General features: G+C 40.4%; 1 protein-coding gene and 1 long non-coding RNA gene across 10 annotated transcripts in view; one reads left to right on the forward strand and one right to left on the reverse strand.

The window, feature by feature from the left end:
- CREB5 (cAMP responsive element binding protein 5) overlaps nt 1–27,225 on the reverse strand; it is a 438,005-nt gene that overhangs the window by 353,805 nt on the left and 56,975 nt on the right. For 5 of the 9 annotated variants that reach the window (XM_024990748.2, XM_059885640.1, XM_024990747.2 and 2 more), the window contains 1 exon segment: nt 5,451–5,522. In XM_024990748.2, coding sequence (XP_024846516.1) covers nt 5,451–5,504 — 54 coding nt within the window. In that variant the 5' untranslated portion in view covers nt 5,505–5,522. 9 annotated transcript variants of the gene reach the window in all.
- Nucleotides 14,987–25,583, forward strand: LOC132345110 (uncharacterized). Its single transcript, XR_009494240.1, has 4 exons — nt 14,987–18,432; nt 21,619–21,710; nt 23,876–24,239; nt 25,181–25,583. It is a non-coding gene; the product is annotated as an uncharacterized lncRNA (long non-coding RNA).

Genomic DNA, 27,225 nt, shown 5'->3' on the forward strand with positions numbered 1-27,225 from the left:
GAGAATGACACTATTATTGTCAAAATGCTGTGCCCAAATGTATTCAATTGTCTGGCTTCAGGTCATATGATGGGATTAGATTTCCTAGCCCTCTTGTGGTTGGGTGGGGCCATATGAGTGGTTCTGCCCATTGAGTTATGAATGGAAGTGACATGTCACCCAGATGTGAGCATCAACTTCCTGGGGCAAGATCCTTTCCCTTTTAGCATGGCCAGTCACAGTGGCCCCTCAATCATCCTAAATCTCTGGAGGATTATGAAGAGCATCTCCAAATTCTAAGAATTATGAAAAATGTCCTGTCAATCTATAATTGAAATGTATGCTTGGACAACTGATATCAGTCTTTACTGTGTCAAGACACTGAAGCTTTGAGCTGATTTGTTATTGCAGCAGAGCCTAGCTTATCCTGACTCACACCGGTACATTTTAATAACTAAAATTAACTGAGTATTTGCCTTATCAAAGTCAAATGAAAATACAACAAAAGACAATTAGGTCTGCTAAATGTTTCCTAGGCTTTGACAATTTAGAAAATCTTGCAGAGTATCCCAGCACCACAGGATAGTGGCTATAAATTTCAATTACCATTGTATACTAGAATAGAAATCTTTTCTGCAAATAATATAATTTGTATTCAAGGGAATGAGAGGATTCACTAGGCTAAATTCATTGGACTATTTCAAAAGTAGTTCTTCAAATAAATATCATTCATTTCTTTGTCATTTGTATAACATAAATTGGAGAGTATAGAAGTTGCAAAGCATGGTGATAATGCCATATTTCTGAATACCCAGAAGTCTCCATGATGTGTGGGTTTTTCCTGCAGGATCATCTATTTTCTTGGTCCTCTAACACCACAGTAGAATGACTGCATCAAATATGTTATAATACCATGTGTGACTTAGATACATAGATTAAAGTTCTTAAAGTCTTTCTGTCAAAAGCCTTATCATAATTTTTGTATAATATATAACCAGAAACAACATGGTAGCAGGCTTCATTTGCAGCCATTTGGACAGCCATTTTTGGCTCCATAAAATAATAGTCTAAAATAGAATATAAACAGAAAAAAATAGAATATAAACTTATTATATACTACTAATAATTTCCATATCATAGTAACCATAATTATCTTCCAAAAGAGACAATATAGGATATCTTGAATTTTCTTTTTACATTTGGTAGGAAAGAAAAAAAAAAGAAAGTTAAAGTGTTGTTGCTCAGTTGTGTCTGACTCTTTACAACCCCATGGGTTGTAGCCCACCAGACCCCTCATTCCATAGAATTCTCCAGACACAATACTGAAGTAGGTAGCTATTCCCTTCTCCAGGGGATTTTCCCAACCCAGGGATGGAACCCAGGTCTCCTGAATTGTAGGCAGATTCTTTATCATTTGAGCCTTTCCATAATATCTCATATTAACTATAATAATGTTCCAAAAGAGACAATACAGGACATCTTGAATTTTTTTTTTACATGTGGTAGGAAAAGAGCAGCAAATTGTAAATAGCCAAAATGTACAGTCTGCAACAGACACAGAGCTGAGAGAGGCCACTGGAACTTAAAACATGGTTAATGCAGAGAGCAAAGGAACACTGAAATTAACATTGGACTTTGTGAGATTAGAAAGAGCACAAGAAACTTGTCTCTCCTCACTTGTGGGACACAGTTAATTTATAAGGAGCCATAACACATACATAAAAATCTCCCAGATATTACAAGCTGTTCCTAACAGAGCAAAGGTTCTTTCCAATTAGGGAAAAGGGTGGGGGAATCCATCCATCACCTCCAACACAGTGCAAGCACTCATAATCCATACTTACTTCCATTTCCAATTCCCAGCCATCCTTTCTTCTCCATGCAGGTTCCCAGGCTATGGAATGCGGCTAAAGTAAATGTTATGATGGACTGATTCCCTAACACCCCACCAGGAGACCCTTGGAATCACTGACCAACTACTATATATTCTTAATTCTAATTTCTCTTCAACTGAAAGATACTCATATTTTTATAACAGCTTGTCAAGAAAAAACACTTCCACATTAAAGAGAGACATCAAGTTGTAGGTTTATCTTCACATTCAAATTTAGAGGGTGTTGAAAGAAGAGGCTTGGAATTTTACCTTAAAACCAAGAAACAAATTCCCATTTCTCATGTTTGTCCAACTATTTCACCAGTTCACTTAGCCTTCTCAAGGAAATGACCTGCTTTCACTGAAGCTGAAGATCATTTGAAATACACCCCTTCAAGCTTTATTATCACCTCCATCTTAGAATCTGCATTAACTTCATAGGTTCTATTTCCGTTCTCTCCTGTCTCAGAAGAATGAGCACCCCCATCTCCTTCACAGGATCCTCTACACACCTATCTCCTGAGGATGGAGTCAACCTGTGATCCTTCAAGTCAGCATGCTCACTCCTCCTTGCCCTTGACAAAATCCAGCCTGGAGAGCCCTGACTTTAAAAAGAACCTTTCTCAAGCTTGTTCCTTCTCTAGCTACCATTATATCACTCTGCTTTCCATCACTCCCTAGCACTCTTGAAAGACTCCTCTATGCTGGCCACCTCCACTTCCTCACCACCCACTCACTTGGTAATCCCTTCCAATCTGGCCCCCAACTGGACTCCTCTCTCATAGGTCGCCGGCAGGCACCCAACTGCCAAACCCAACAGCCCCTGCTCAGGCCTCTCGCTATCCCAGCTCTAGCAGCATCTGACACCAGTGACTACACGTCTGTAACATTTGTTTATTTATACCCTGCCTGATTCCAAGAAGGAGAAAAGATGGCTTGTAGCAATACCTAAAATAGAAAGGGAGAGCATCACGTAGAAGTAGGTGATCCCCCCAAAGGAAACAGATCTGAAAAGAAACAAGGCTAAAGCTGAAATGCAAAGCATTGGGGTGTCACTCTCAACAGGGGCAATTTAGCCCCTGAGGGGACATTTAGTAATGTCTGGAAACATTTCTGGTTGTTACAACTGAGGAGTGCTCATGGGATCTAACAAGTAGAGTTCAACAATGCTGCTAAGTATCCTATAGTGCACAGGGAGGGCTTCCCCAGTGGCTCAGTGGTTAAAGAATCTGCCTACAATGCAGGAAACATGGCAGCAGCCATGGGTTCAATCCCTGGGTCAGAATGATCCCCTGAAGAAGGAAACGGCAATCCACTCCAGTATTCTTGCTTGGAAAATCCCACGGACAGAGGAGCCTGGTGGGCTACAGTCCAGGGGGTCGCAAAAAGTCAGATACAACTCAGTGTCTAAAACAACAACAACAATCCTTTAAAAGCGCATGTTCTTAGTTACCACCATCACAAAGGCAGAATTGTGACCGAGATTGAGTTTGTTATCACTCACAGACATTATTTGAGCCTTTCCATGCCAAGGACAAATGGAAACTTTCTTTCACTAACAAGTAGTTCACAAAGGCAGCAACTTAGCGACTAAAAAACGACACGACAGTGCATAGCGAAGCCCCCACTAACACCACCACAACAAAGAATTATTCAGCCCCAAATGTCGGTAGGGTTGAAAATGGGAAATTTCCACCACACTGTCCAATGGCCACTGTGCACTTTTCTGACTTATCCAAATGCTGGATACAGCTAAGCCTTCCTCAAACGCTCTCTCTACCATCGTTCACAACCCTGGAATATCCTGAAACCCTAACTCGCCATGAACCTTCTTTGGCCTTTGGTAAATCTCTTGAGGATCCTTTTCCCTTAAATGCCCCTTCCACAGAGGAAACCCCATTATCCTCCCCCAAGTAAAGTAAATCCCCCTATGATATTTTTCAGGGTGACCTGTGTTCTCCTTTCATGGAAAACTGCAGTTCATTAATTAATTGATGACATGACCATGTGGTTCCACAGATGATGGTTAGGCTAGAAACTCTGTGGGGGCAGGATACATGGGTTTTATTTACACAGCTGACCCCTGGAAAGTGTGTTGTCTCAAATTGAACAAAACTTAATGTCACATTTTCACAGCCAAAGCAAAGCAAACTACTCAAATTATTGGATTTTTTGTGGCTATCAAAACTCCTCCTTAAGAAAACTAGGTAGAAATCAGTTTTAACTTAGATAAGGTAACTTTCTGCATTCACAATGGAGAGTCATGGTCTAGCAGAATTTTATTCAGTACAACAACCTATCTATGTCTTCCCAGTGTTTCCTATTTCAAAAGGACCTCCAAAACCAGCCCCAAATAGTTGAATTTCAAAATAATTTTCTCCGCTGCTTTATTTATAGAGTGAAAACGAGCATTCACACAAAAGCCCTTGCAGAATCTACTAGAACCCAAGCAAAGGATGCTGGTTTCTTAGCCAGGGTCTGATGTCACCAGCAGCATCACAGGGCAATAACATTTCATGTTCCCATGGCATCTTCCCCCCAGGAAGCTTCCAGAACCCTCCTCATAACTCTCTGGGGTGATAAAACGAAAGGGTCCTTAATGGACGTCGCCTCTCATTGACTCACAGACATGGTTCCACACTGTGCCACCAACCCCACAATGTAAACAGACAAAAATATGGGGCTTGATTCCACTTGAAACTACTGGGCACTTTAGAGAAAGAGAGCATAACTACCCACATGCCTGTGCTCTGAGTTCTAAGATTGCCATTTATCCCATAAAACGAAGATCTTGGCACGAGAGCACCATGTGCAGTCATTTTCCAATGACTAGAACTTGGAGATATCCAAAGGGTCAAGGGTAGAAAAAGTCTCCATCAAGTTCCAAAGGGAAAATGCCAAACTCTGATTTTAGATGATGGATGTTTCCAATTTCTTTCAAAGACAGGGGTTCTAGTACACTAATAGCCGCAGTCGTCATAGCAACAGTGGATCTAATCGAACACAATGTGCTGGTCCTTTACTAAACACTCTGCACATAGAACTTCATCTAAACCTCACATCTAATCCACTTGATAGGAACCACTGGAGGCCAAAAGAGGGTTAATCCAGCACAGCAGGCCAACTTCCTCTCTTAAAGATAAGTGGAAAAACTGTGGGTTCTAGAAGAGTCTAGGAGTTTTATTTCACTTAAGTGGGAAAACAAAACAAAATCGAATTCAGTCCCTGACTGTGAGCTATTTCACCAGTAATCCAATGGCCCAGAATTTAAGTGGCTATTGTCAAAGCAGGCACCCTCTTTCCCCTAGTCTGAAATATCAATCCTGAACATCTGGTGGGCAGGATTTGGCTGGCTTACTTCCCGGGAAAGTTATGGGGGGAAATGGCCAACACCAATGTATCGCAGAGGCTGGGCGGGAAGTAGTTCAAACTATTCAAAGTGGAAAACGATGATGGTGGTGGTGGTGGTGGCGGTGGTGAGAATATCTTGGTATAAGAAGGAAAGCCAGCAGCAGGCATGATGGCCAAGTGAGAGGTGCCTCCCTGTGGGAAGGTACTGCGTCCCCTGCAGGCAGAGCAGAGGACCCCCCACACTCACCTGGGAGCAGCCTGGGGCACTGCAGACAAACGGCCTCTCCTGCTCCAAATTCATCTTGGATTCCTCATAAATCTGAAGGGTCAGGGAGAAAGGGAGGAAGGAAAACAGAAATTCATGAATATCTCCTGCTTCTACCTGAGAAACATGAGAAAAGCAGCGGTTCGGAGCCCTCTCCTCTGCTAATTCCCACATTAGATGAGGAAAACATGCACACGAGCAATAGGTCCTGCCTGGCTGAGGTTTATTAGGCTCCCTGAAAGCTGAGTTCCTATTATATTTTATCAGATGCATATTTACTGCACTTTGAGGGGAAAATTGCCAACAAAATGCAACTCCAAAAATGTCTGTTGTGGCAGAAATTCTGTCTGTAATAACAGCCATCAGGTGTTATTTCCAGGTAAGACCCTTCACCTGTGCAGGAAGGTTCCTAGGCAAAGATTGCATCAGTCCTTTGGGGTTGGCTGCTTAAGAGAGCAAGAGGAGGGTAGTTTCTGGGCAATCATCAGTGTGAAGACCAACCCTGAGCGTCAAATTATTCTCCCATGATCACCCCACTGAGCTTTCGTATGAACAAGGTAGCCCTACTGCCAGCTTAGCAAATGACCCTGGTGGTGAGCCTTAAATTCCCTTTCATTTCAGGCATTTGATGATACCTCAACAAAAACTATCCAAGTTGTGCAAGGGTGAAATCAGAAAATACAAAAAGCATTACCTTAAACATGCCATTAATTAGGTTTTACAGGCTGATTGGAAATTAAAATTAGATTAAAAGGGGTGCCTCCCTGATCTAGATAAGTTATCTGGAATAAGGTAGCTTTGCAGGGAAAAACCTTATGTTATGATCACAGACATATGTTAAATTACAGTGGGGTCTTTTCTTAAGTAGGGCTTAGGCTCTAAGGTAAGTTCATTAGGCAAAAATCGAGTATAATCAAAATTATCTTTGCAAATCACCCCCAAACCAATAAAAGTACAGTATACATGATTGTGTAGTTACTGATCTATATAGCAACATAATTTTAAAAAAATATACATTAAGAAGTACTAAGCAGTTGAAGTTCCTCAATTTAAATAGTTTTCTAAATCATAATTTTCTTTTTGCCAACTTGGAACTGAGTTTAAAGAAGCTCCACGAGCTGCTGGTGGCGCACGGCTTTATTATAGAACTAAAACCTACCGTTCTGTCTCTGAACAAAGGAAGTGATGTGTTTCCTTAGAATGCTACTTCTAAGTGATTCCAAGAGTCTCAAGTCACCTTCACTCTTGCAGAGGAAACTCGGCTTCACTCATGGAATAGTTACCCTTCATCCAAGAAAACTCTATTTATCATCTTGCAAAAACAACCCATTTTAATTTGTCCGTCATTAAACCCTTCCCCAAACACTAATATATCCACATATATTCTTTGGGAAATAGAGGCATACTTTCACTTATCTGAAACACAAAGGGAAAAAGATTTGCCTTAGATAATACTCCCAGTTAGACATTAAAAAGAAAACAAATTTTCCAATGTAAACTCTCTTCACATCACTGTTCATCCTCCTACAACTTTCAGCAAGTAATACCCTTTCCACTCTCCATTTGAAATGACTAGTCACCTACCAAGGCAGTAATGTAGCATAATTTTACAGCTTTCTTGTTTTAGGCATATTATTTAAGCTTTTTTACCCTATTATATTTAGATGACGAAAAACTACAAATATCTTTAGAAGCTTTCCACTTGTTCTTGTCTGAGGAAAGTCATGAGCAACTAAAATGATTTCTCATGTCTCATTGTTCAAAAATTTTGCCATCACTTATCTCAGAGCATCCCTCTTCACCCCTGTGAGTGCTGACAACTTACTTCTAAGCCTCCAAGTAAAGACTGACTTTAACACTGAGAAAATGATTTTGATCCAAGATAGAACTAACAGCAAGGTAATTGGGTTACCATTAATATCAAATATGCCTTGATTTTCTAGTGAACTTTTTAAAACACTTTCTTGGAATTTTTCTCTCTCTGCATCCATGATCTGCCTGACCATTACCAGGTCACTCAGCTGTTTCATACCTCAATTTCCCCTCCTTTACAATGGGGATGTGAATATCAGTCTTCAGCTCCTTCATCCTTGTATCACATGGACCAGTTAGGGAGCCTTTTACAAGTTATGGAGAAAGGTCTGTGTATTTAAGTGTGTGTGTTTGGAAGTGGTGGGAGGAGACTTTGTGGACAAATATTATGGAACCTCACTCTAGTATTAACTATTCCTTATGCATAAAAGAGAAGTTGCTGTAAGGTAAGTCTTTCTTGGACATCATTTAAGAACTTTAGCTGCTAAGGTAACCAAAGAATGCCAGTATTAATCATTTTATTAACCAATATTAAGATTACATGACAGTAAAATGAAAAAGTTCTGAAAAAGTGCCATATAAATACATGTATGGCTTACATCTGAAAGAAGTAGTGATGATCACTAATGTCCAGCCGATAGAAGTGGTCAAGAATGGAAGTGCTACTGCTGGAGGTTAAAGGGATTAATTAATAAGCTAAAGAGAAGAGAGAGACTGACCAGGCCTTGTCACATCAGTATGACAAAGAAGTATTTTTCAGCTATATTCACAACTCCATCCCAAACCTCAGTCCACCTAAATGCTGACTTTTCCCATACATTCAGGCCCTTAACAGTAATTTTAGCAATTCTGCTTTATGTCAACATGACCTAACCTATTTTAATTATTGGGTATAATTTGCATATGAACTGCAGTAAATATCACGGTCATATGATGCTAGTGGTAGGAGACTAGAACAACATTCAGTTTTTTTTAAAAAGTTCAGCCCTATAGATTTACGCTGTCTTATCAAGCCTTCATGGTCTGAACACCACATTTAGAGGAATAGGGCTGACTAGAGGACTACTGATTCTGCCTTCAAATAGAGTTCAGTTTATCATGTTCAACTGAGTTACCAGTTATTGTATTATTATTTAAACATAAATGAATCTGTGTCAATATATTACATGCTATGGATCTATGAAAAAAAGGTTTTGGCAATGTACTACTGGAATAATAAGTCCTAAGGAAGAATGGCACTTGTTAAAATTAAAGAAGTTTTCAGCGATTAATAGGGTCTGAGTGGGTGTATATACATATGTGTGTGTGTGTGTGTGTGTGTGTGTGTGTGTGTGTATGTGAAACTCTGATGCTCTGATGCTCTTCGTTCCCACATTTACCCTCTGTAAACAGCACGCCCTTGCTCATTCCATTCTGTGTGGGTGTCGGTGAAAGTTTTACTAAATAGTAGCACTCTACCACACAGGCTTCATTACTTTTATCAACCAGCATGGTCTGGTCTGATGTATTAGTCAAGAGCCGTGATCTATTTTTATGGTCTATCATTATGGTTCTTTTCAAGCACATATTGTAATAATTATTCTCTCAAACAGACTTCTACTAAAGCCCTGTGTATATTCTTTTATCATACATCAAGTGGGGGGCAAATTACTCAGACATGATTTTAGCCAGGTTGTTCCGCATTTGGTCCTCAGAAGTCAGGCCTCATCTTCTCATTTCCCATTCAGTTGTTTTACTAGCTGGGATGTTTTAATGAACCTGGTTTTGCTTGGCAACCGCCATACTCCAGGCTTCACTTTCAGAGAGCTGCCATAGTAGGCGTTCAATAAATATTTGTGGAATGGGTAATGAATCCTGAATCATCACAATAAACCGTCTCAAACAGCTTGCTTTTTTCCTACTCCTAAGGCAGTGGTCCTCAAACTTTTTGGCCCATAGCCAAGTTTTCAGCAAGGCAAGAGGTTGTGCAGGCCTATAATTCCACCTGTTCCCAGTTATGACCAAAGAAAAAAATCTCACCAGATTCGGTGGAAAAAAAAAAAAAGTCAAAGATGCTTTTGGTGAAAATAACAGGCTAGTTCTCATTAAATTGCACATGTAAATTACTAATTCATTATGAATTCAGTCTATTAATACTATCATAGACACTGAAACCACTGGAGTCCAGTGTATTAACCATATGTGGATTGTGTATGGCACCCAGAGAAGGTCTTTTGAGTAATACTGAGTGAAGCCATATCTTTGGTTAAATACAGTAATAATTGTGGAGGGAGCTGTCTAATCATTTAAGAGTTTCTTTACAAATAGTACTACTTTTTTGTTCCTCTTTTCCAAAGTTCAGCTTCAGTGAACAAATGCCTCAAGAGTCTAATTTCCCTTCAAATTTTTGGAAAACAATACAAAACCCTAATAACAAACCCAAATGTTGTATAAAGCGGTGAGTAGAGGTTTTTCACAGTCCAAAAGGAGATGACAGGTTTGATTTACAATTCAAACCCTAAACTGCCACTGGATTCCACTGGCCTCTCAATGAGCAAGAAACTCTTTCATTGTTCAGTGTTTGACCCCACAAATTCCTCCTGGTCTAAAATGGGAAATCTTCCACAATGGCTGATGCAATCCATTCAAATGCTTTGCCGGGCATTTAGGGATATACTTGGAATTACCACTTCACAGAGGGCAAACATGGCAAAACACAAATACTATAAAAAAACTTGTATACTCTATACAAAATACTGTCAATATGTCTTTTAAAACTTACGAGTCCCAACTGAACCCAAAGGGGAAAAACCCACGTCATCTGTTTTGCTGGAATCAACCAAGACTGATGCCTCTCCATCTAAATCATGGTAGGCCATTACTGATTCTTAGTTCACAGCAAACTCCAATCTCAGTGGAATGGTCCAAATTTCCCCAATAACAGCAAATAGATTCATACAGTGATATGGGATTTGGAATAGTAAGAGACTAAATGTTCTTTTAATCTGAAAACCTGGCATGCGCTTTTATCAACACCAAAAGTTCTGGGAACTCCAAAGCCACAAACTGTAAACATAAATAAGTACAGATAATACTGATACAGCCTCATCAGCTTTGGTATTCTTAATCTGGACATGAATGCATTTAGAGATCTGAAAGGGGGCTTGCATTTTAATAGTGATGTTAACAACCTCCATCAGCCTTTATTGCCCTATGATGAGCCTGGATTCAGTCGTCTTGGCAAGACTCCTGAAACAGATCTTCTCTACCCCACTGAGGACTGCAGAAAGGGTTCTCGAGGAGGAAACAGGTCCTTCCTAAAATGCCAAGGTCAGGGGACAAACATCTTGAGTTCATCACACTGTATGAGAGTCCATATCAGTCTTACTTTGTTTCTGCAAACAAAGGGTATTTATTAAAACTAAATTAGTTAATGGCATAGCCAATTTATACTTTGTGTTTCTGAAAAAAAAAAGCAAATATGTCTCTCAATGTCTTGGTTAGAAAGGCAAAGATCTACACCTAATAATAACCCAACACAAATTCACTAAATGCATACACTAAAGTATTTTATTCTAAGATGCCTGATTCTACTCTAAAAGTCAGGGTGCAGGATGGTTCTTCCAACATGTGGCTAGCTATTGGAAATGAATTACATATTTAATTTGAGGTTGACATTATTTTGAAGGATATGGTAGCTTTTACTGTTTTATTTGCTCATCTGTAAAACAGGACCATTTTAGTAAAACATTGTAAAATAGGACCATTTGTAGAGATATTAATTGAAGAATTAAAATTTGAAATTATTTAAATATTAATATTATTTTAATATCATATCTTCAAATAGAAAAATAAATACACTTGAATCTCAGTCCAAGAAAATCAATTACTTTGTGAGTGTGCCTTTGTATCCCTCTGCATGTGTGTGTGTCTCTCTTTGTTTTACTGTGTGTATCTTCTCTCTTGAAAATTCTGTGTCTCTGTGTCTGTTTCTCTGTGTCTTTGTCTTGTTATATATGTCTTTGTCTGTCTGTCTGTCTGACACACATACACACACACACACACATTTTATCAGATGTGCTCTTACTAGCTTTACTGGTAAAAAGATCTGGTATGCTTGTTTCCTGTTTCAGTGTTATTCTTGAAGTGGGCTGCAGCTAGAATCTGAATTTCATTGGGCTATTATTATTTGCAGCTGTGTGACCTTTTTAACCCTGCTTTTAAAGTGACATTTCAACCCTCAAGCTTGAAACGCCTTGAATGCTGCAAAGTTTTCAAACCAGAGATTTACACAGGGAAGAAGACCAAGGGTGGGACTCTACCTTCTAAGCAAAAATTTCAACAGAAGTTGGTGACAATGGGGTGTGTTGTTGGGCTGTTTACATCCCCAGGAGTCCTCAGCTCTATACATACCACTTGCAGCCATCCCATTCCAACCAGAATATCATTGTCCTTAAAAGATATCCACCATTCACTGGTATCTCAGAAGTTCAGAGTCCCACAGCCTGAATCACAGACCTCTTTAGTGCTGTTTCACAGGCTGCATCACTCTGAAGGGACTGTCCAAAGGTCCTTTCGAACCAAGCCCACGGTTCCCAGGAGGAGGATTTATTTACAGCTTTTGTCTCTAGAAACTCACGGGGCCTTCCAACCCGGTCCTCACAGGAGAGAGAGCTGGGGACTCGCGTCCTCTGGTGTACTTTAGCAGAGGTTTGTGGTTTTATTTATGTGGCATTTATACTGTGTATGAGAAAACATTCCAGTGGGATTGGGTTTTCATATGTTAGATTCCTCTTTTTTTCTTAAGTTTTCCATATGTTTCTTTGGATATGAGCTCTTTTCAAAGTTACCGGCTAATTTCCACTTATGTTTCACACAGTCCTGTCTCATAGCTTTCCTACCTATGGGTTCAGAAGTTCAGAACATACTTGCTAAGCAACAGTGTGGGGCCTTAGAGGTGTTAGTCTCCGCAGGGTGTGTGTCTGTGCCCAAGGCCATATATCTAAGTCCCTGTTCCTCTTCCTGCTCTTACCTAGCACAATACATTTTTGGCAGGACACACCCCATTTCGATGAAAAGTTTATTTGACATGCAGGTGGTTAACTAAACACTAGCTTAGAGATTCTCAGGTTTTGAAGGAAATACTGAATGTAACCAAATCACCTGCTTTGTTTCTAATGAGACTGAACCCAACATCCAAAGGCAGGCTGAAAACCAAAGTCTTCCTTTTTCCCTACTCCCAGTATGAACAAACTGATGAGAAAAGAAGAAAAATAAACTGGAACAAGAGGTGATTGAGGGTTCAGCTGACTTTGTCATCTGTACCTTCCCAAAGAGTCTTCCCCTGCGATTTAAAATAATTGCTCTAAAAAATAAAATAATTTCCCTATGAAACTCTGAGGACAAAATATGATAGTAAAGAAATTAAATGCAAAACTGGGTATATTCTTCATTCTGGTCCAAAGTAACTTGCCTTTAGAAATTCAAGAAAAAGTTAGCAGTAGAAAGGAAAGGTTCTTTCTTTTCCTTTCTTGCTCTACTACAGTAAAATTTGACTTTAAAATTGTAACCCATTCCCAAATGGGATTACTCTGTCTCTGGGTAATTTTTCAGACATTTTGAGTACATGTGGTTTTTAAACTGTTTTCATTTAAAATGATTATTTTAAAATATTCTGAAAAATCACAGCTCTCTAGTCTTGGCTTGCTTTTCACAGATTCAAATGATTTTTATTGGCTAGAACTGTTTTCTTCATATCTTTATTCTATATAAGTATCCTTACATCTCCAGCAACAATATATGCTTGGTCCATCTAATGCATGGGCTGAAGTATTCTTTATCAAAACATCTGAGAAGTTTCCTTCTTGTGCATGAATCAGGGCTACAGAATGTGACACTGTGTATGAAATACAGCACTGATCACGCCAGACCTATCTGCTTTCTGCAAGGCCTATTTCATCTGAGTATCAAATCTTATGATTACCATTGCTGACTTACTAAGAAAAGACATTTGAGAGTTATGGCATCAAACTGAACGCTTTTTTTCCTTGACTCTAGAATAAAGCAAGGCATTCCCAAGTCCTATCTAAAATAGCCAGCAGTTATGTTCAGAGCCTACCCCATCTCACTGTGTCAGTTAAATACAAGGTAAAAATACACTCAGAAGACTTGATTCAGACTCAAACCAGTCTGTGTGTCAAATGTCAAGCATATCAACATTTGACAGGACTAGCAGGTCACTTAAAGGCCACATTACGGCAAAAATCTTTAGGCATCTGAAGAGTTTGTCATCATTCTAATAAAGTTCCCTCTCTAAATACAGGCAAAAGACACATTCTCATCTGTCTTCCTAGAGAAGGCATAATTTTCTTGCATGGCCCAGCAAGAGGACTTGTAAACATGCGAAGCCAAGTTCTAATTGCTGCTGTCTCTGGGGGTCACCCCAGTATCATTTAATAGGTGGGGGTCAGGAATACAAAACAGTCTGTGATGTGCAGAATGGGTAGCCCTGTGCAACACAAAAGTTTCCCGACCCAATAGCTAATCGTGCAGCTTTTGCAAGAGTAAATCATAATATGAGTCCTACTGCCCTCTGGTTTAGAGGTAAAAAGCAGATAAGATAAGAAAATAGTAAGAGGGAGACAATAAAAACAAAGTCAACATAGAACAGAGGAAATGAAAATAAGAGACTAGACGCATACCCACCTCTTTATACTTTTCAAACAGCTCTGGAAAATGCAGGCTGAGTTAAGCTTAGGATGAGGCTAGATTCTATGCCAATAAAAACATTATGAATATTCAAAAAAGTATGTGAAATTATCATTCCCTCTCAGTGTGAAGGAGGACTGGGGACTTTTGCCAAAATTTAACTAAGCATAAGCATACGCTTTCAGGTTCAATCCAGAGCAGACAGATGAGTAAGCTAGAGGAGACTTTTTAAGTGAATTACCTCGCTTAGTTACCTACAGCCCCACTCTCCCATCCATTCACCACATTATTCTAAGCAGTACTGACTCAACAGTAGCAAAAACAGCCTTGGCCCAAGGTGGAGATGGCTCTTGTTCAGATGCCCTTTCACTCTTGATAATTGCCTGTTTATTTTATGTTATTGCTGAGGACAGTGTCATCAAAAAGACCATGTTTTGTTTGGTTTTGATTTTCTTTTCCTTTTAAGTAGAAAGTGTCTTAAGCTTCTAAATTGTTTTCATGTTACTAGTTATCATCAGTCATCAGCTCATAGAATACATTCTAGGGGAACACTGGCCTCCTAACCAACTTCAATACTTATTAATAGGCCAAAAACATGTTCATTGATGCATATCCCCTGGTGACATAGATGAATCTGCCTGCAATGAGGGAGACCTGGGTTCCATCCCTGGGTTGGGAAGATCCCTTGAAGAAGGGAACAGCTACCCACTCCAGTATTCTTGCCTAGAGAATTCCATAGACAGAGGAGCCTGGTGGGCTATATAGTCCATGGGGTTGCAAAGAGTCAGATACAACTGAGCGACTTCCACTTTTTTTTCATATATATATATGTGTGTGTGTGTGTGCATATATATAACACATATACATGTTAAATATATATATATACACACACACACACATACAAATACATACATATATAAATAAACACATACACATAGTTTTTTTTCTCTTTTGGTCTAAGTTTACTTACTGATAAGCTGGATTGTGTATGTGTGTATATATATATATACTCACACACATATTACAGAGATTATTTCATCTCCATAAACTAGCTCAAGCCTCAAAACTGAGGCCGAGCCCTAAACATAACCCCAAAGAGGCCACTGAGCTCCAAGGAGGCAGAAGAAGAAAAGTCAGGTCTGGCTCACAGCATAAGTTCACCACAGTTAAGGATCATTAAGCTTTTATTTTAAAAGTGCTGAAATCAGATGTATTTCTGAGAATCAGTAAGTCATTTCCACAGACTAGAAAAGTCCTTCACGTCTTTCTCAACTTCCTATTAAACAAAAGAGCCACTCACTGAAGCCTATAAACCCACTGCAACAACCTGGAAAAAACGACATGGCAAAAAAAAAAAAAAAGGCCTTTTCCTTGAACCACCACCCACGAGAGGTTACACTGTACCAGACTCCAATTCATCAAAAGGTCCGAGCCATTAACAAGGAGGGGCCAACTCCTTCTCTCCCCAGGGCTCACCCCTAGACAACAGCTCCATTTTTCAGTCAACACTCCAAATCAGCACGGGAAAGGAAAAGGACTTTTTTATTAATGCCCCTGCTCTCTCAAACCTGGGACCTTCCCCCCAGCTTGACTGTGGGCTCTCCGCTCAGGGGGTGGAGGTCAGGTCCTGGGAAACACCCTGAACCTCGACTCTTTGGAGAGGGAGAGGGAAGGGAGGCAGGGTACAAGTGGCATCCAGAAGGAATCTAGAGGGGGCCCGTCAGACATTTCCATTGAAAGGCTTGGTAAAGAGGAAGGCAGCCCATGGGTGAACTCCAGATCCTCAACGATCCAATTCTAGGATCATCATAAGGCTTTGTTCACCAGTGCTTCAGGGAAAGTGGCATGTGGACAGTGATTCATTACCTATCACCCTGAACTTGTTCCAAAGTGATTCAACTTCGGCAAGCAGTGGGACAGGATCAGAAACCAAGGACACTGGTCTCATTCATTCATTCTTTCCTTGCACAGTTACTAGGCACCTAGCAAGCACTAAGCTCCATGCTAAGAACAAGAAGTCTCCACAAAAAGAGCCCCTGCCCTTGAAGCAGTGACCATACAGTAGGGAGGGGACGCATATACAGATGTCTATAGAGGAAGGCAGAATTTTAAAGGCCATAAATTAGTTTTAGCAAAGTGCTATGAGAGCTCAGAGGCTGTGAGAAAGCATGGCTATTTCAGTAACTACATCAACTACAGCTAAACATTCCTCTTGATAAGATATCAATTCAAGGAACAAATATACACATAAAAGCACACAATAACACCTTGAAGCAATCATTTAATTGTACTAGAAGTAAGGGTTTTGTGTTTGTTTTAATTTGGGCTTTATTTTGCTTTTAATTCTGATAAGTAAGACTACATTGGGCTTCCCTGGCGGCTCAGTTGGTAAGGAATCTGCTTGCAATGCAGGAGACCTGGGTTCAATCCCTGGGTTGGGAAGATCCCCTGGAGAAGGAAATGGCAACCCACTCCAATACTCTCTTGCCTGGAGAATTCCACGAACAGAGAAGTCAAGCAGGCTACAGTCCATGGAATCACAAAGAGTGAGACACAACTGTGAGATTAACTTTCAACTTTTTTTTTTTTCAAGACTACATTATTTACCATAAGCCTAACACTGTGGCCAGGGGACCAGATTTATGTTAGGAAATCAATAATTGAATCTCAGTTCCCTTGCTTATTAGCTGTGTGATCCTGGGCAAATTACTTAACTTCTCTGAACGTTACTTTTCTCAGTAAAAAAAAAAGGGACTATAGATAATATCGGCATCAAGTGCCTCTGGGGATATTGAGGTGATCAAATGGATGATATTTCAAAAGCACTACATAAACTGTAAAGTGCTAGGAAATGTTGGCTACTGTTTTTCTCAGTCACCTTGTGTAAGCACATGGAATTGCTGAGGTAATGGATGGTGCAAAGAGTTATAGCTACACTTGACAGCATGTGCAGAGAGATGAAGGATTCTAAAAGATGTTGGAGGGGATGATCGTCAAAGAGATCCCAACCATCTATGCTTCTCGGATAACCCAGCAACTACCAAGCCAAGCCTTAACTATCCATCAGCTTCTTAGTTGTAGGCTCCCAAGTAGATTTACTTTCTTGGTCTTCTAATTGAGATGCAATGTCAAGAAATGCTGTGGAGTCTGGTCGGTGTTCAAACCCCAGCTCTGTGACATGCCAGCTGACCTATAAGCTTGGGTAATGGGTCACTTGACCCTAGGATAAACTTGGCTATTGCTGGCAGAGCAAGCCAAGGAGCATCAGATACCTCGGCCTGGGCTTGGAGGAGCCAGAGCTAGAGAGCCAGATGAATTTGTTTACCTTCCTGGGGTACTGCTCCCGAACACAGACATGAAGGGAAAGCTCCTTGCTAGGCAAGCCCACCACTAGAGCCTGGCCACGCTGTCCTTACCATCCAGACTCCAGTCATTCTCATGGCGGGAAAAGAGTGGAATCTGGAAGGCACTTGGGATAAACTGAGAAACTCAGTGTCTTCTTATCAGTGGGTGCTTTTAGGCTCACCTGGAGTCATCAGAAATAAGACTAATACAGACTAAAAATATAAATATAAGACTAAAGGGTAAAGGGGTCAAAAGGTTAAAAAATGCAGTTGATGTAAAACAGACACAAACTTTGATAATATTAATTATATATATATATGTTTATATATGTGCTAAAATAAAGTCTTTAAAAAAATAAGAGTAATACAGATTATGACAATGTTTACATGTGCTCTCCACTTGGGCTACCAAAGAAGAAATCAAACCCTCCTTTTATCATTAAATTTTCTTCAGCAAATTATATTTTCCTTCATCATCTTATTGCCTATTCTTGTTCTTGCTCTTCTTATTTTTTCTTTCTTCTCTCTTTTTTTTTTAATTCCCAAAATATCCCAGGTAATATTTAATAAAAATATTTTGGGTGGCAAAGGATCCAAGTCAATCCTAAAGGAAATCAGTCCTGAAAATTCATTGGAAGGACTGATGCTGAAGCTGAAACTCCAATACTTTGGCCACCTGATGCGAAGAACTGACTCATTGGAAAAGACCCTGATGCTGAGAAAGATTGAAAGCAGAAGGAGAAGGGGACAACAGAGGATGAGATGGTTGGATGGCATCACTGACTCTATGGACATGAGTTTGAGCAAGCTTTGGGGGTTGATTACAGGGAAGCCTGGTGTGCTGCAGTCCATGGGGTTGCAAAGAGTTAGACACGACTGAGTGACTGAATTGAACTGAACTTTGAATAAGGCAGCAAGAGTCAGCTATGGGAAAAAAAAAAAAGTCAGCACAAATCAAAAATCTGGTCAATTCAACCACTTGGGAAAATTGGGAGATGACACCTCAGTAATAGCAACACTTCCTAACCCAGGACACTGGGTTGTTCAAGATGATTAGACCTCTGTCCCTGAAAGCAGATCACTGGCCCTCCAACTGGCTCCAGCCTCATACTGGCAGAAAGGTCAGTATGTATGGAAAGACTGAAAAATTTTGAGGTGTTTTTTTTTTTCTTAATGCTTGAGAGTAGTGAGAATTTTATTTAATGAAAATATCTCTTCCATGTACCACCACATCCTAAGTGGTCAACCATTTTTAATCTCAGAAAAGCATTTTACATCAAGGCTGAAAGAAAACCTTGATGAGATACAGCTTTGATTTATCTTCTCCACTAAGTGCCTCTGTAGGAAATACAACCAGATAAAGCTGTTCAAATACGAATTAGGATGGCAAAATTCTCAGTAATTTCCAAAATCTTCAGTTTTCCTATCCACCTTTATGACACCCACATCAAAAGATTTCTGGTACTCTTGAAGTGACGGGATTATTTAAATAATGACATCAAGTTAATGTTGGTAAGATGCTTCAAGGAACTCAAACACAAGTTTAAAGTAGTAATATCTTTGTTATTTCTTCATCTGTCCTCTACTGTTTCCAAAGAAACAGCCACTTACACAAACACACACACACAAATCTTCCGGACACCCAAGTTAACCAATGTCTCCTTTCTTCCCTAACCGCCAATCAGCCAGTCACCGGGCAAACACCTCAAGCACCAGGCAAGGAAAACATGTTATTTTTCTGGGCAAGCCTTAACTTCACTGCCTACAAAACACGGCCCCACGGGGCACATCCCACACATGGTGAGATTAAGGCTCCCCCTCTCTCACTGGAAACCAATAGTTACCCGTCAACACCCGCGGAAACTGAGGTCAGGATTCACGAGCAAGCATCCAAAGTCCAAGCTCACTGATTCTCAAGCTTTCTTACCCAGACCAGTATTCACATCTAAGCTATCACTGCAAGGCTTCTCCTGCTAATAATACACAAAGAATGCTTAAAAAGGAGCAGCAGACGAGAGAGCTTCTCTCCACAGAGCGTCATCCCCCAGCGCCTCATAACCCAGCAGACTTCTGAGATTTCTCTCAGAATAAGAGAAATTGCTCCATGTCACTCTGGACAGTGAGTCAAGCTGGTGTCTTGATGTCCCCTGAACCAGGCAATTCAGTGAGCTAAGATAAGAAAAGGAAAGCAAAACAAACAACAAAACCAGGCTTCAGATAATCCCTTAAAAATGAGACTGAAAGCAAAAGTGTTAGTTACTCAGTCCTGTCTGACTCTTGGTGACCCCATGGACTGGGTGGACCCCATGGACTGTAGCCCTCCAGGCTCTTCTATCCCTGGGATTTCACAGGCAAGGATACTGGAGTGGGTAGCCATTCCCTCCTGTAGGGGATCGTCCCAACCCAAGATCGAACTCGCATCTCTTATGTCTCCTGCATTGACAAGGGGCTTCTTTACCAGCTGAGTCGCTAGGGAAGCCCTAAAATGAGGCTTTCAGGAGCCAAATTCCACAGTGCACACAAGCCACTTTAAGGCACACCCCACAGCACTCATCAGAAATCTTCAAAATACAAAGTCACAGGCCAGGGTCAAGGACCCAAAGGTGACAATGAGACACTCCCAAGAACATCTGGCCAAATAAGCCGGGCTCGAGGCCTTTCCTAATGGTGGACGGTGGCCTGTGTCTTCACTAATATGCTGACCTCAGATTCCTGTCCTGAGGCTGGTTGCTTTGAGCACAGATCTCACTCATCCAAGCTCAGTGCAGGGTTCAGGTTTTAAGGGGGCTGAAAGGTCACTTTCTTCCCTTATATTCTCTGTCTGCCTTCAGAAGACTTGTCAGTCTTCCAGCAAATGTCTCTGGAAGACATCAGTAGGTGAGCATGAGGGAAAGAGTAGGAAAGGAGATAGATGAGGTCCTGGTTCTCACGGAGACTAAAAAAGAAAGTAAGCAAACACCACAGAAAGTAAGGGAAAACCACCAGCACACAAATCGAGTAAGTGACCAAGAAAAACAACTGCACATTTTGGAAAGTTCATTGAGAGAGATAAAGAGATAAAGAGGGCGATGTGAGAGAGAAAAAGGTGGACTGAAAGAACATTTCTGAAGCAAAAATAACAAGCGGGGCTACATAAAACTAAAGAGCATCTGCACAAAGGGCATTTTCAACAAAATGAAAAGACAACCTACAGAATTGGAGAAGATATTTGAAAATCACATATCAGATAAGGTTTTATTAATAAATATTCAAAATAGATGATGACCTCATACAACTGAACAACAAAAAACAACCCAATTAAAAACTGTCAGAGATGAAAAGATATTTTTCCAAAGAAGACATACAAATGACCAACAGGCACATGAAAAGATGTTTAACACCACTAATTATTAGGGAAATGCAAATCAAAACCACAATGAGTTACCACCCCATACCTGATAGAATGACTATTACCAAAAGGGCAAGAAATACAAGGGATGGAAAGGATGTGGAGAAAATGGAACCTTTACACACTGTTGGTGAGAAGGTAAATTAGTACAGCCACTATGGAAAATAGTATGAAGATTCCTCAAAAACTTAAGAAATACCATATGATTCAAAAACTCTACTTCTGGGTACTTACCCAAAGAATACGAAAACACTAATTCAAAAAGATATACGCACCCCTATGCTCATTGAAGCATCATTTACAATAGCTAAGATAAGGAAACAACCTAAGTGTCAGTGAATGAATGAATAAAGATGTGAGATAGATAAATATATAGATTTTACATACACATACCTAGTGATATATATGCGTACAATATGCATACACACAAAATGGAATACACTCAGTCGTAAAAGATGATATCTTGCCATTTGCAACACCATGGATGGACCTTGAGGGCTTTATCCTAACTGGAAAAAATCAGGTACAGAAAGACAAATACTGTAAGATTTCACTGATATATAGAATACAAAATAAATAAATAAAACAAACAAACACAAACCAAGCAAAAACAAACACACAGATACTGAGAAAAGAGTAGCTGTTACCAGAGGGGAAGGGGCAGAGGTAGAGCAAAAGGGGTGAAGAGGTCAGCTGAATGGTAAGAGATGAAAACTAACCGTTTGGTGGTGAGCGTGCTAGAGCGTATATAGGAGTAGAAGTACATATGGTGCACACTTGAAATTTATGTAGTGAATCAACGTAAACCTCAAGAAAAATGATTTTTTAGAAAAGACCATTTTCATTAAGATAAAGTGTATCATATAATTTTAGTTTCTCAATAGGTCAGATTTATTTTGGTTTGGTTTCATTTTTACAGAGTTGCTTATTTCAAATGTAAAGAAAATGTATCCATTGAAAGTTCATCAATAAAACTCTTGAGAGTCCATGAATTTGCCTTGACTTTTGCAGGTAAGTTCCATCTTCAGCAAATTTCTAAGCATCCCTAAATGTTAGGGTTTATTAACTTGTTAGATGAACAAAACAATTCTTTTCATACAGCACTGTGGTAAAGACTGAATGAGGCAGATCAGTTCAATTCAGATCCATCACTCAGTCGTGTCCGACTCTTTGTGACCCCATGAATCGCAGCAGCCAGGCCTCCCTGTCCATCACCAACTCCCGGAGTTCACTCAGACTCAAATCCATCGAGTCAGCGATGCCATCCAGCCATCTCATCCTCTGTCATCCCCTTCTCCTCCTGCCCGCAATCCCTCCCAGCATCAGAGTCTTTTCCAATGAGTCAACTCTTCACATGAGGTGGCCAAAGTACTGGAGTTTCAGCTTCAGCATCATTCCTTCCAAAGTACTTAATAAATCACAGATCAATAGTACTCTGTAGTGTTCAAGAGTATTTGGGTTCAAATATTTTCTTTCATTAATTATCTGCATGACCTTAGATAAGTCACTTAACCTCTCTGTGCCTCAATTTCCTCATATTTTATAATAATGGCACTTTCCTTATATGGATATAAGAGTATATGAGGATTAAGGGAGTTAACATATGTAAACAATTTGGAACAGTGCCTGGCACATGGTAAATGCTATGTAACTGCCAGTTCTCATTACTATTATGAAATCTAAATCTAAAACTTCTGAAAAGCATATGGTTACATAATCATGTAAATATGGTTTATTTTATGGTGACAAAAATAACAAGCAAGAATAGCATGGCATTTTAGTATCACTCATTGGCACAGACATTAATTTTTATTCATGTATAAACTTGTTATGTTTATGTGACAAGGAAAAATCAAAGTCCTAATCTTTTATTTGTTTCCATATATTAAACACAAGCTATAATTTCAGGACTACCCAGCCAACTTAATTGCCTAAGTTAATTTCTCCAATGAGAATTTTCTTTGTCTTCATTCTTTTTGTTATTCCTCCACTGTAGAACAGAATTCAGTAAACCTCCATGTGTTTTTGTTAATGTATATAGTCACACCGCATGCACAAAGGGGACTCAGGTTGTTGGTGTGTGCGTGCCTAGTCGCTAAGTCATGTCTGACTATTTTCAACCCCATGGACTGTATCCCACCAGTCTCTTCTGTCCATGGGATTCTCCAGGCAAGAATACTGGAGGGAGTTGCCATTTCCTCCCTCAGGGGATTTTTCTGACCTAGGGATCAAACCCATGTCTCCTGTGTCATTGGTAGGCAGATTCTTTACCACTGAGCCACCTGGAAAGCCCCTCAGGTCATTCATTACATATCAAACACAATTTTTACTGGAAGCCTAATAAATTACAGATTGGTTAGGCAGATCTGCCCTTGCCTCAGACAAGTAAGACCCCATCCTCCTTGTCTCTAATCCAATACCCAATCAAAGCTTGCTCTCATCCTCATCTAATGAGATCAAGCTTATCTTGTCCAACCACACAAGTCACGCTTGACTCTATCTAACAACAGTCCAAAGAACTCACCAACCAGATGCAGATGGAGGACCTGCAGTGATGGGGACCACGCCCCCATGAAGGATTAGACAGCATCTTTAAAATGTTGAGCAGCGTCAGCACATAGGTCTCAATTCAGGCCTCTGAAGCAACCTGAGACAAATAAAATCCATCCCAGAAATGAGCTTAGCAGCCGGTGCCCATAGCTTATCAGCCACAGCAGTTCAGAACCTCATGTCTATTCTATGGTAAGCTCTGCTGCTCAGACACTCATGACTTCTGTTCAGGGCACTGGACACTGTCTCACTCTGTTCCCAGGCTCTATGCCCAGATCTACTCTCTGCCACAGCTTCTTGAGTACTGACCTTTGAATTGAACTGTTCCTTGCAGAAACATGTAATGACCACATAAGGTCACCCGCCAATCTTCATATGCTCTCATGGTTTAAGGCCTTCCTCATCCTAGGGAACAAAACTCCATCTCCCAGTAACTGCAAGTTATCCCATCCCAGGGGCCCATCCTGAAGTATAATCTTTTTTTTAACATGGCAGAGTTTCAAATATCTTCAGGCCAATCAAGACTGCCTGCCACTCCCTACTTCTCTTAGAAGGACCAAACAGCTCCAAGTTGCTGTGCTGCTGGCCTTTAAGACGTCCCTGCTTTAATCCAACCTCTTTCCTAGGATGCAGCCTGACCAACTTCACATGAGCAGCTTTTCTCTGCCATCAATCCTAAGGAACCTCTGCAGTAACTTCAACACAGTGGCCCCAAAAAGTTGGCAATGTGGGAAATTCTGGCTGATGGGTAGGCTGCTGATGTGATCTAGGGTGACTTCTATACACTTCATATCAGCCCACAAGAGAAATTCCTCATCTGTCTACAGAAGGAAAATAAAGAATTGCAAGTGTTACCAGGAGCAATAACCCATTTTCATAAATCCTCAAAGAGGTCTTGAAAACAGGCGCTGTATCTGAACTATGTACTGCCAGCGTTGTGGCCAAGAATGCAAGGAAGCAGAAGACAGGATTTCTCAGATTCAAATCTGGGTAGTAGTAAATCTTTTCTTTTCTAGATGTGTAAAAGGACAGGAAAAAAAAGGGGGGTGGGATAAAAGGTTGTACTTGTGTGTGCTACCCTTGCCTGTGGCTCCAGGACTGGGGTAAATCTGCATAATGTCAGCATCAGCCCTAAGGACCCTCCCTCACTGAGAAGATGGTTCTTCTCCTCCTCTCCCCCTCAAGATCCATTCTCTGTGCCCCCCACCCCGTGTCCTAGGAGGCCACCCTTTGCCAACTGCCCCCAAATCTCCTTAACTGAAGGGAGGAACTGGAGAGGAGTCAAGGGTCCACTTAACAGCGCTGCCTCTCTTCTGGGGTTTGGGTGGCAGTGATGGTGTTCTCCACATATGGCAGGCAGCCCCTTCCCAGAGCCAAGGCCTCCTCCGTGGGTTCTTCCCTTAGCCCCCTGGCCCCTCCAGGTTCCCTGGTAGACTGCCCACAGCTGTGAAGTAGTCCCCTCAGTACACTTCCTTTCATTATCCCCCAGAGAGTGCCATCTGTTCCCACGGCAACCCCAGCAGATACAGCGGTCTCTGTCTGAGGACTGCTTAATCATGTTCTCATGCCTAGAACTACCGTGACCATGAATTCTCCTAGATCAGAGCCCAGATTTGCAAGGCCTTGACCTAGAGACTCAGAGGATTTCAGAATTCTCTGGAGAAGTGAATAGACCAGAGAGATGCTGTTTGACCACCCTGTAAGGACAGCTCTCAGAATCCCAGATGAAGAAAAGTCAGACACTTGAGACACATTTAGAATGAGAGAGAAAAACTGGTTTGGAAATGTTTTCTCAGTAAGTGATGTTGGTCTTACAATACAAAAAGCTAAATCAAAAAAAGAAGGCAGGGAAGGCAACAAAGATTTATTGCTGTTTATTTAGTCTTCATCACAACCTACTGAAAAAGTATTTTATTCTCCCTACTTTACAGATGAGAAAGTCTGAGGAAAATAACCGCTCCAAGGACCCAGCTAGGAGAAAGGGACCAGGAACCAAACACAAGCGTATCATCTGCCAACCCCAATACCAACCGTCTTTCCTCCACACGAACTGCATTTTTCTTTCAAGCCTGATTGAAACTTTCCCAAAATCATCGGTGAATCATAGTAGCCATAACAGATACTAGATATGACATTATCTTGAGAAACATCATCATTCTCAATTTTCACAAAGTATCAGGCTAAAAACGTCAGAGCTTTCGTTTTTCAGTCACACACTTAGGATAAAAGTGATCAGGTAATAACTAGATGGAATTTTCTAGAAAAACCACAAAAGAAACATAAGAATCTATTTATTTTAAGAATGCTTTTTATAAATGAAGGTGTTTTTATGCCCTCCAGGTCTGTTTTTATTTCATTTCTCCAACTTGTCCAAGTCTGGTTTCTCAGTTGTCCTTATTTTGACTGTTTCTGCCCCAGGAAGGTGCTGCAGGTTCTGTGAAATCATTGCCTTTACAGCTGTGCTTGCTACCTTGCAGAGAGGCAAGAGAAATACAGTCTCTCTGCTTCCTTTTTAAAACCTGACAGTCACACTTTCTCCACTTCAAAGCCACACCGTATGACCTCAGCAGGCTGAGATAAATGGACACTCAAGTAAGAGATTATTCATTCAGTGGCTTTTTCCATAGGGGGAGAAAAAGAGCCATTCGTTAACTTTCGTAAGGTTTAACAGTTTACAAAGCCACTTTCCATACATTAATTTAATTTGGAACTTAGAATGATTTATGAGATGTATTTTTTTTTTCTCATTTTGCAGATGATGAAACTGAGATTTAGAGAGGGAAAGTAATTATGACTAAGGTCACACCATGAGTGAAAAGCAAAGCTAAGACTTGAATTCGGGCCCGCTGCCCCTTATTTCTAGGCTATTCTTACAACAGAGCAGAGCAACCAATTTGCCAGTGTTTCTGCCCTTGGGGGAATTACACGCCAGTGGCTCCTGAAAATACATTTATGATACAATTATACAAGTATTACTCTAGAAAGCTCTAGGCCCTATGGGGTGTTTCCAAAGATGGGGAGGAAGTTGCACTCTTACCTTGGAAGCTGGAGAAACTATATCAAGCACCTTTCCAGCACCCTCTGCCCTGGATCAAGCTGCATCCTCTGTGCTGTATCCCCATTCCATGCTCCTAGCATAACCCTGAGACCTAAGCTTAAAGCAGACTGTAGAGAATAATCTGGGTAAATTCAAAGCATCCTCCTGTCCTACTCTCTACCTCTGCAGTACCTACCACAGTCTCCTGAAACTTCAGGAGTCATGACATCACTCCACTCAGCATCCTGTCCTTGGGACCTTAAGACATTCTATATGAAGAGGTGACTTTGAAATACCTCTTCTCCCAAGCTAACACTTGGATGGGACTCAATACCTCTTTCTAAAGAATTCTGCTCTAAGTGTCCAGGTTATCTGGGTACAGTTACTAGTCCCACTACATACCAAGTGCATAACCAATGTGAGCCTCCATTTCCAGATAACATACTACCTATCTCAAAATGTTGTTGTAGCACATAAAAGTACAAGTATAAAGTAGTTAGCAAACTATTCAGCACATAGTAAGCACTCTATAATAGTTATTATCACAGGCCTGTGTCCAGAGCTACATAGATATGTCTTGTAGAAGCTCCTATTTTCAAAAAGTATAATTTTTTCATAATAAATTGAAACAAAGGTACATGTGTTATAAAAAACTATATATGAACAAGTTAGAAAACCTAGATGAAATGGACAAATTCCTAGAAAACCTCAAACTACCAAAGATGACTCAAGAGAAAATAGAAAATCTGAATAAACCTACAACAAATAAAGAGACTAAATTGATCATTTAACAAACAAACAGAAACTGTCCACAAAGAAAAGCTCAAGCCTACATGGATGCAGTGGTCAATTCTACCAAATGTTTCAAGAACTAACACCACCTCTTCTCAAAGTCTTCCAAAAAAATAAAGAAAAAGGGACATTCTCCAACTTATTCTA

This window comes from Bos taurus, chromosome 4 (assembly GCF_002263795.3).
Source record: "Bos taurus isolate L1 Dominette 01449 registration number 42190680 breed Hereford chromosome 4, ARS-UCD2.0, whole genome shotgun sequence".
NCBI classification, from domain to species: Eukaryota; Metazoa; Chordata; class Mammalia; order Artiodactyla; family Bovidae; genus Bos; species Bos taurus.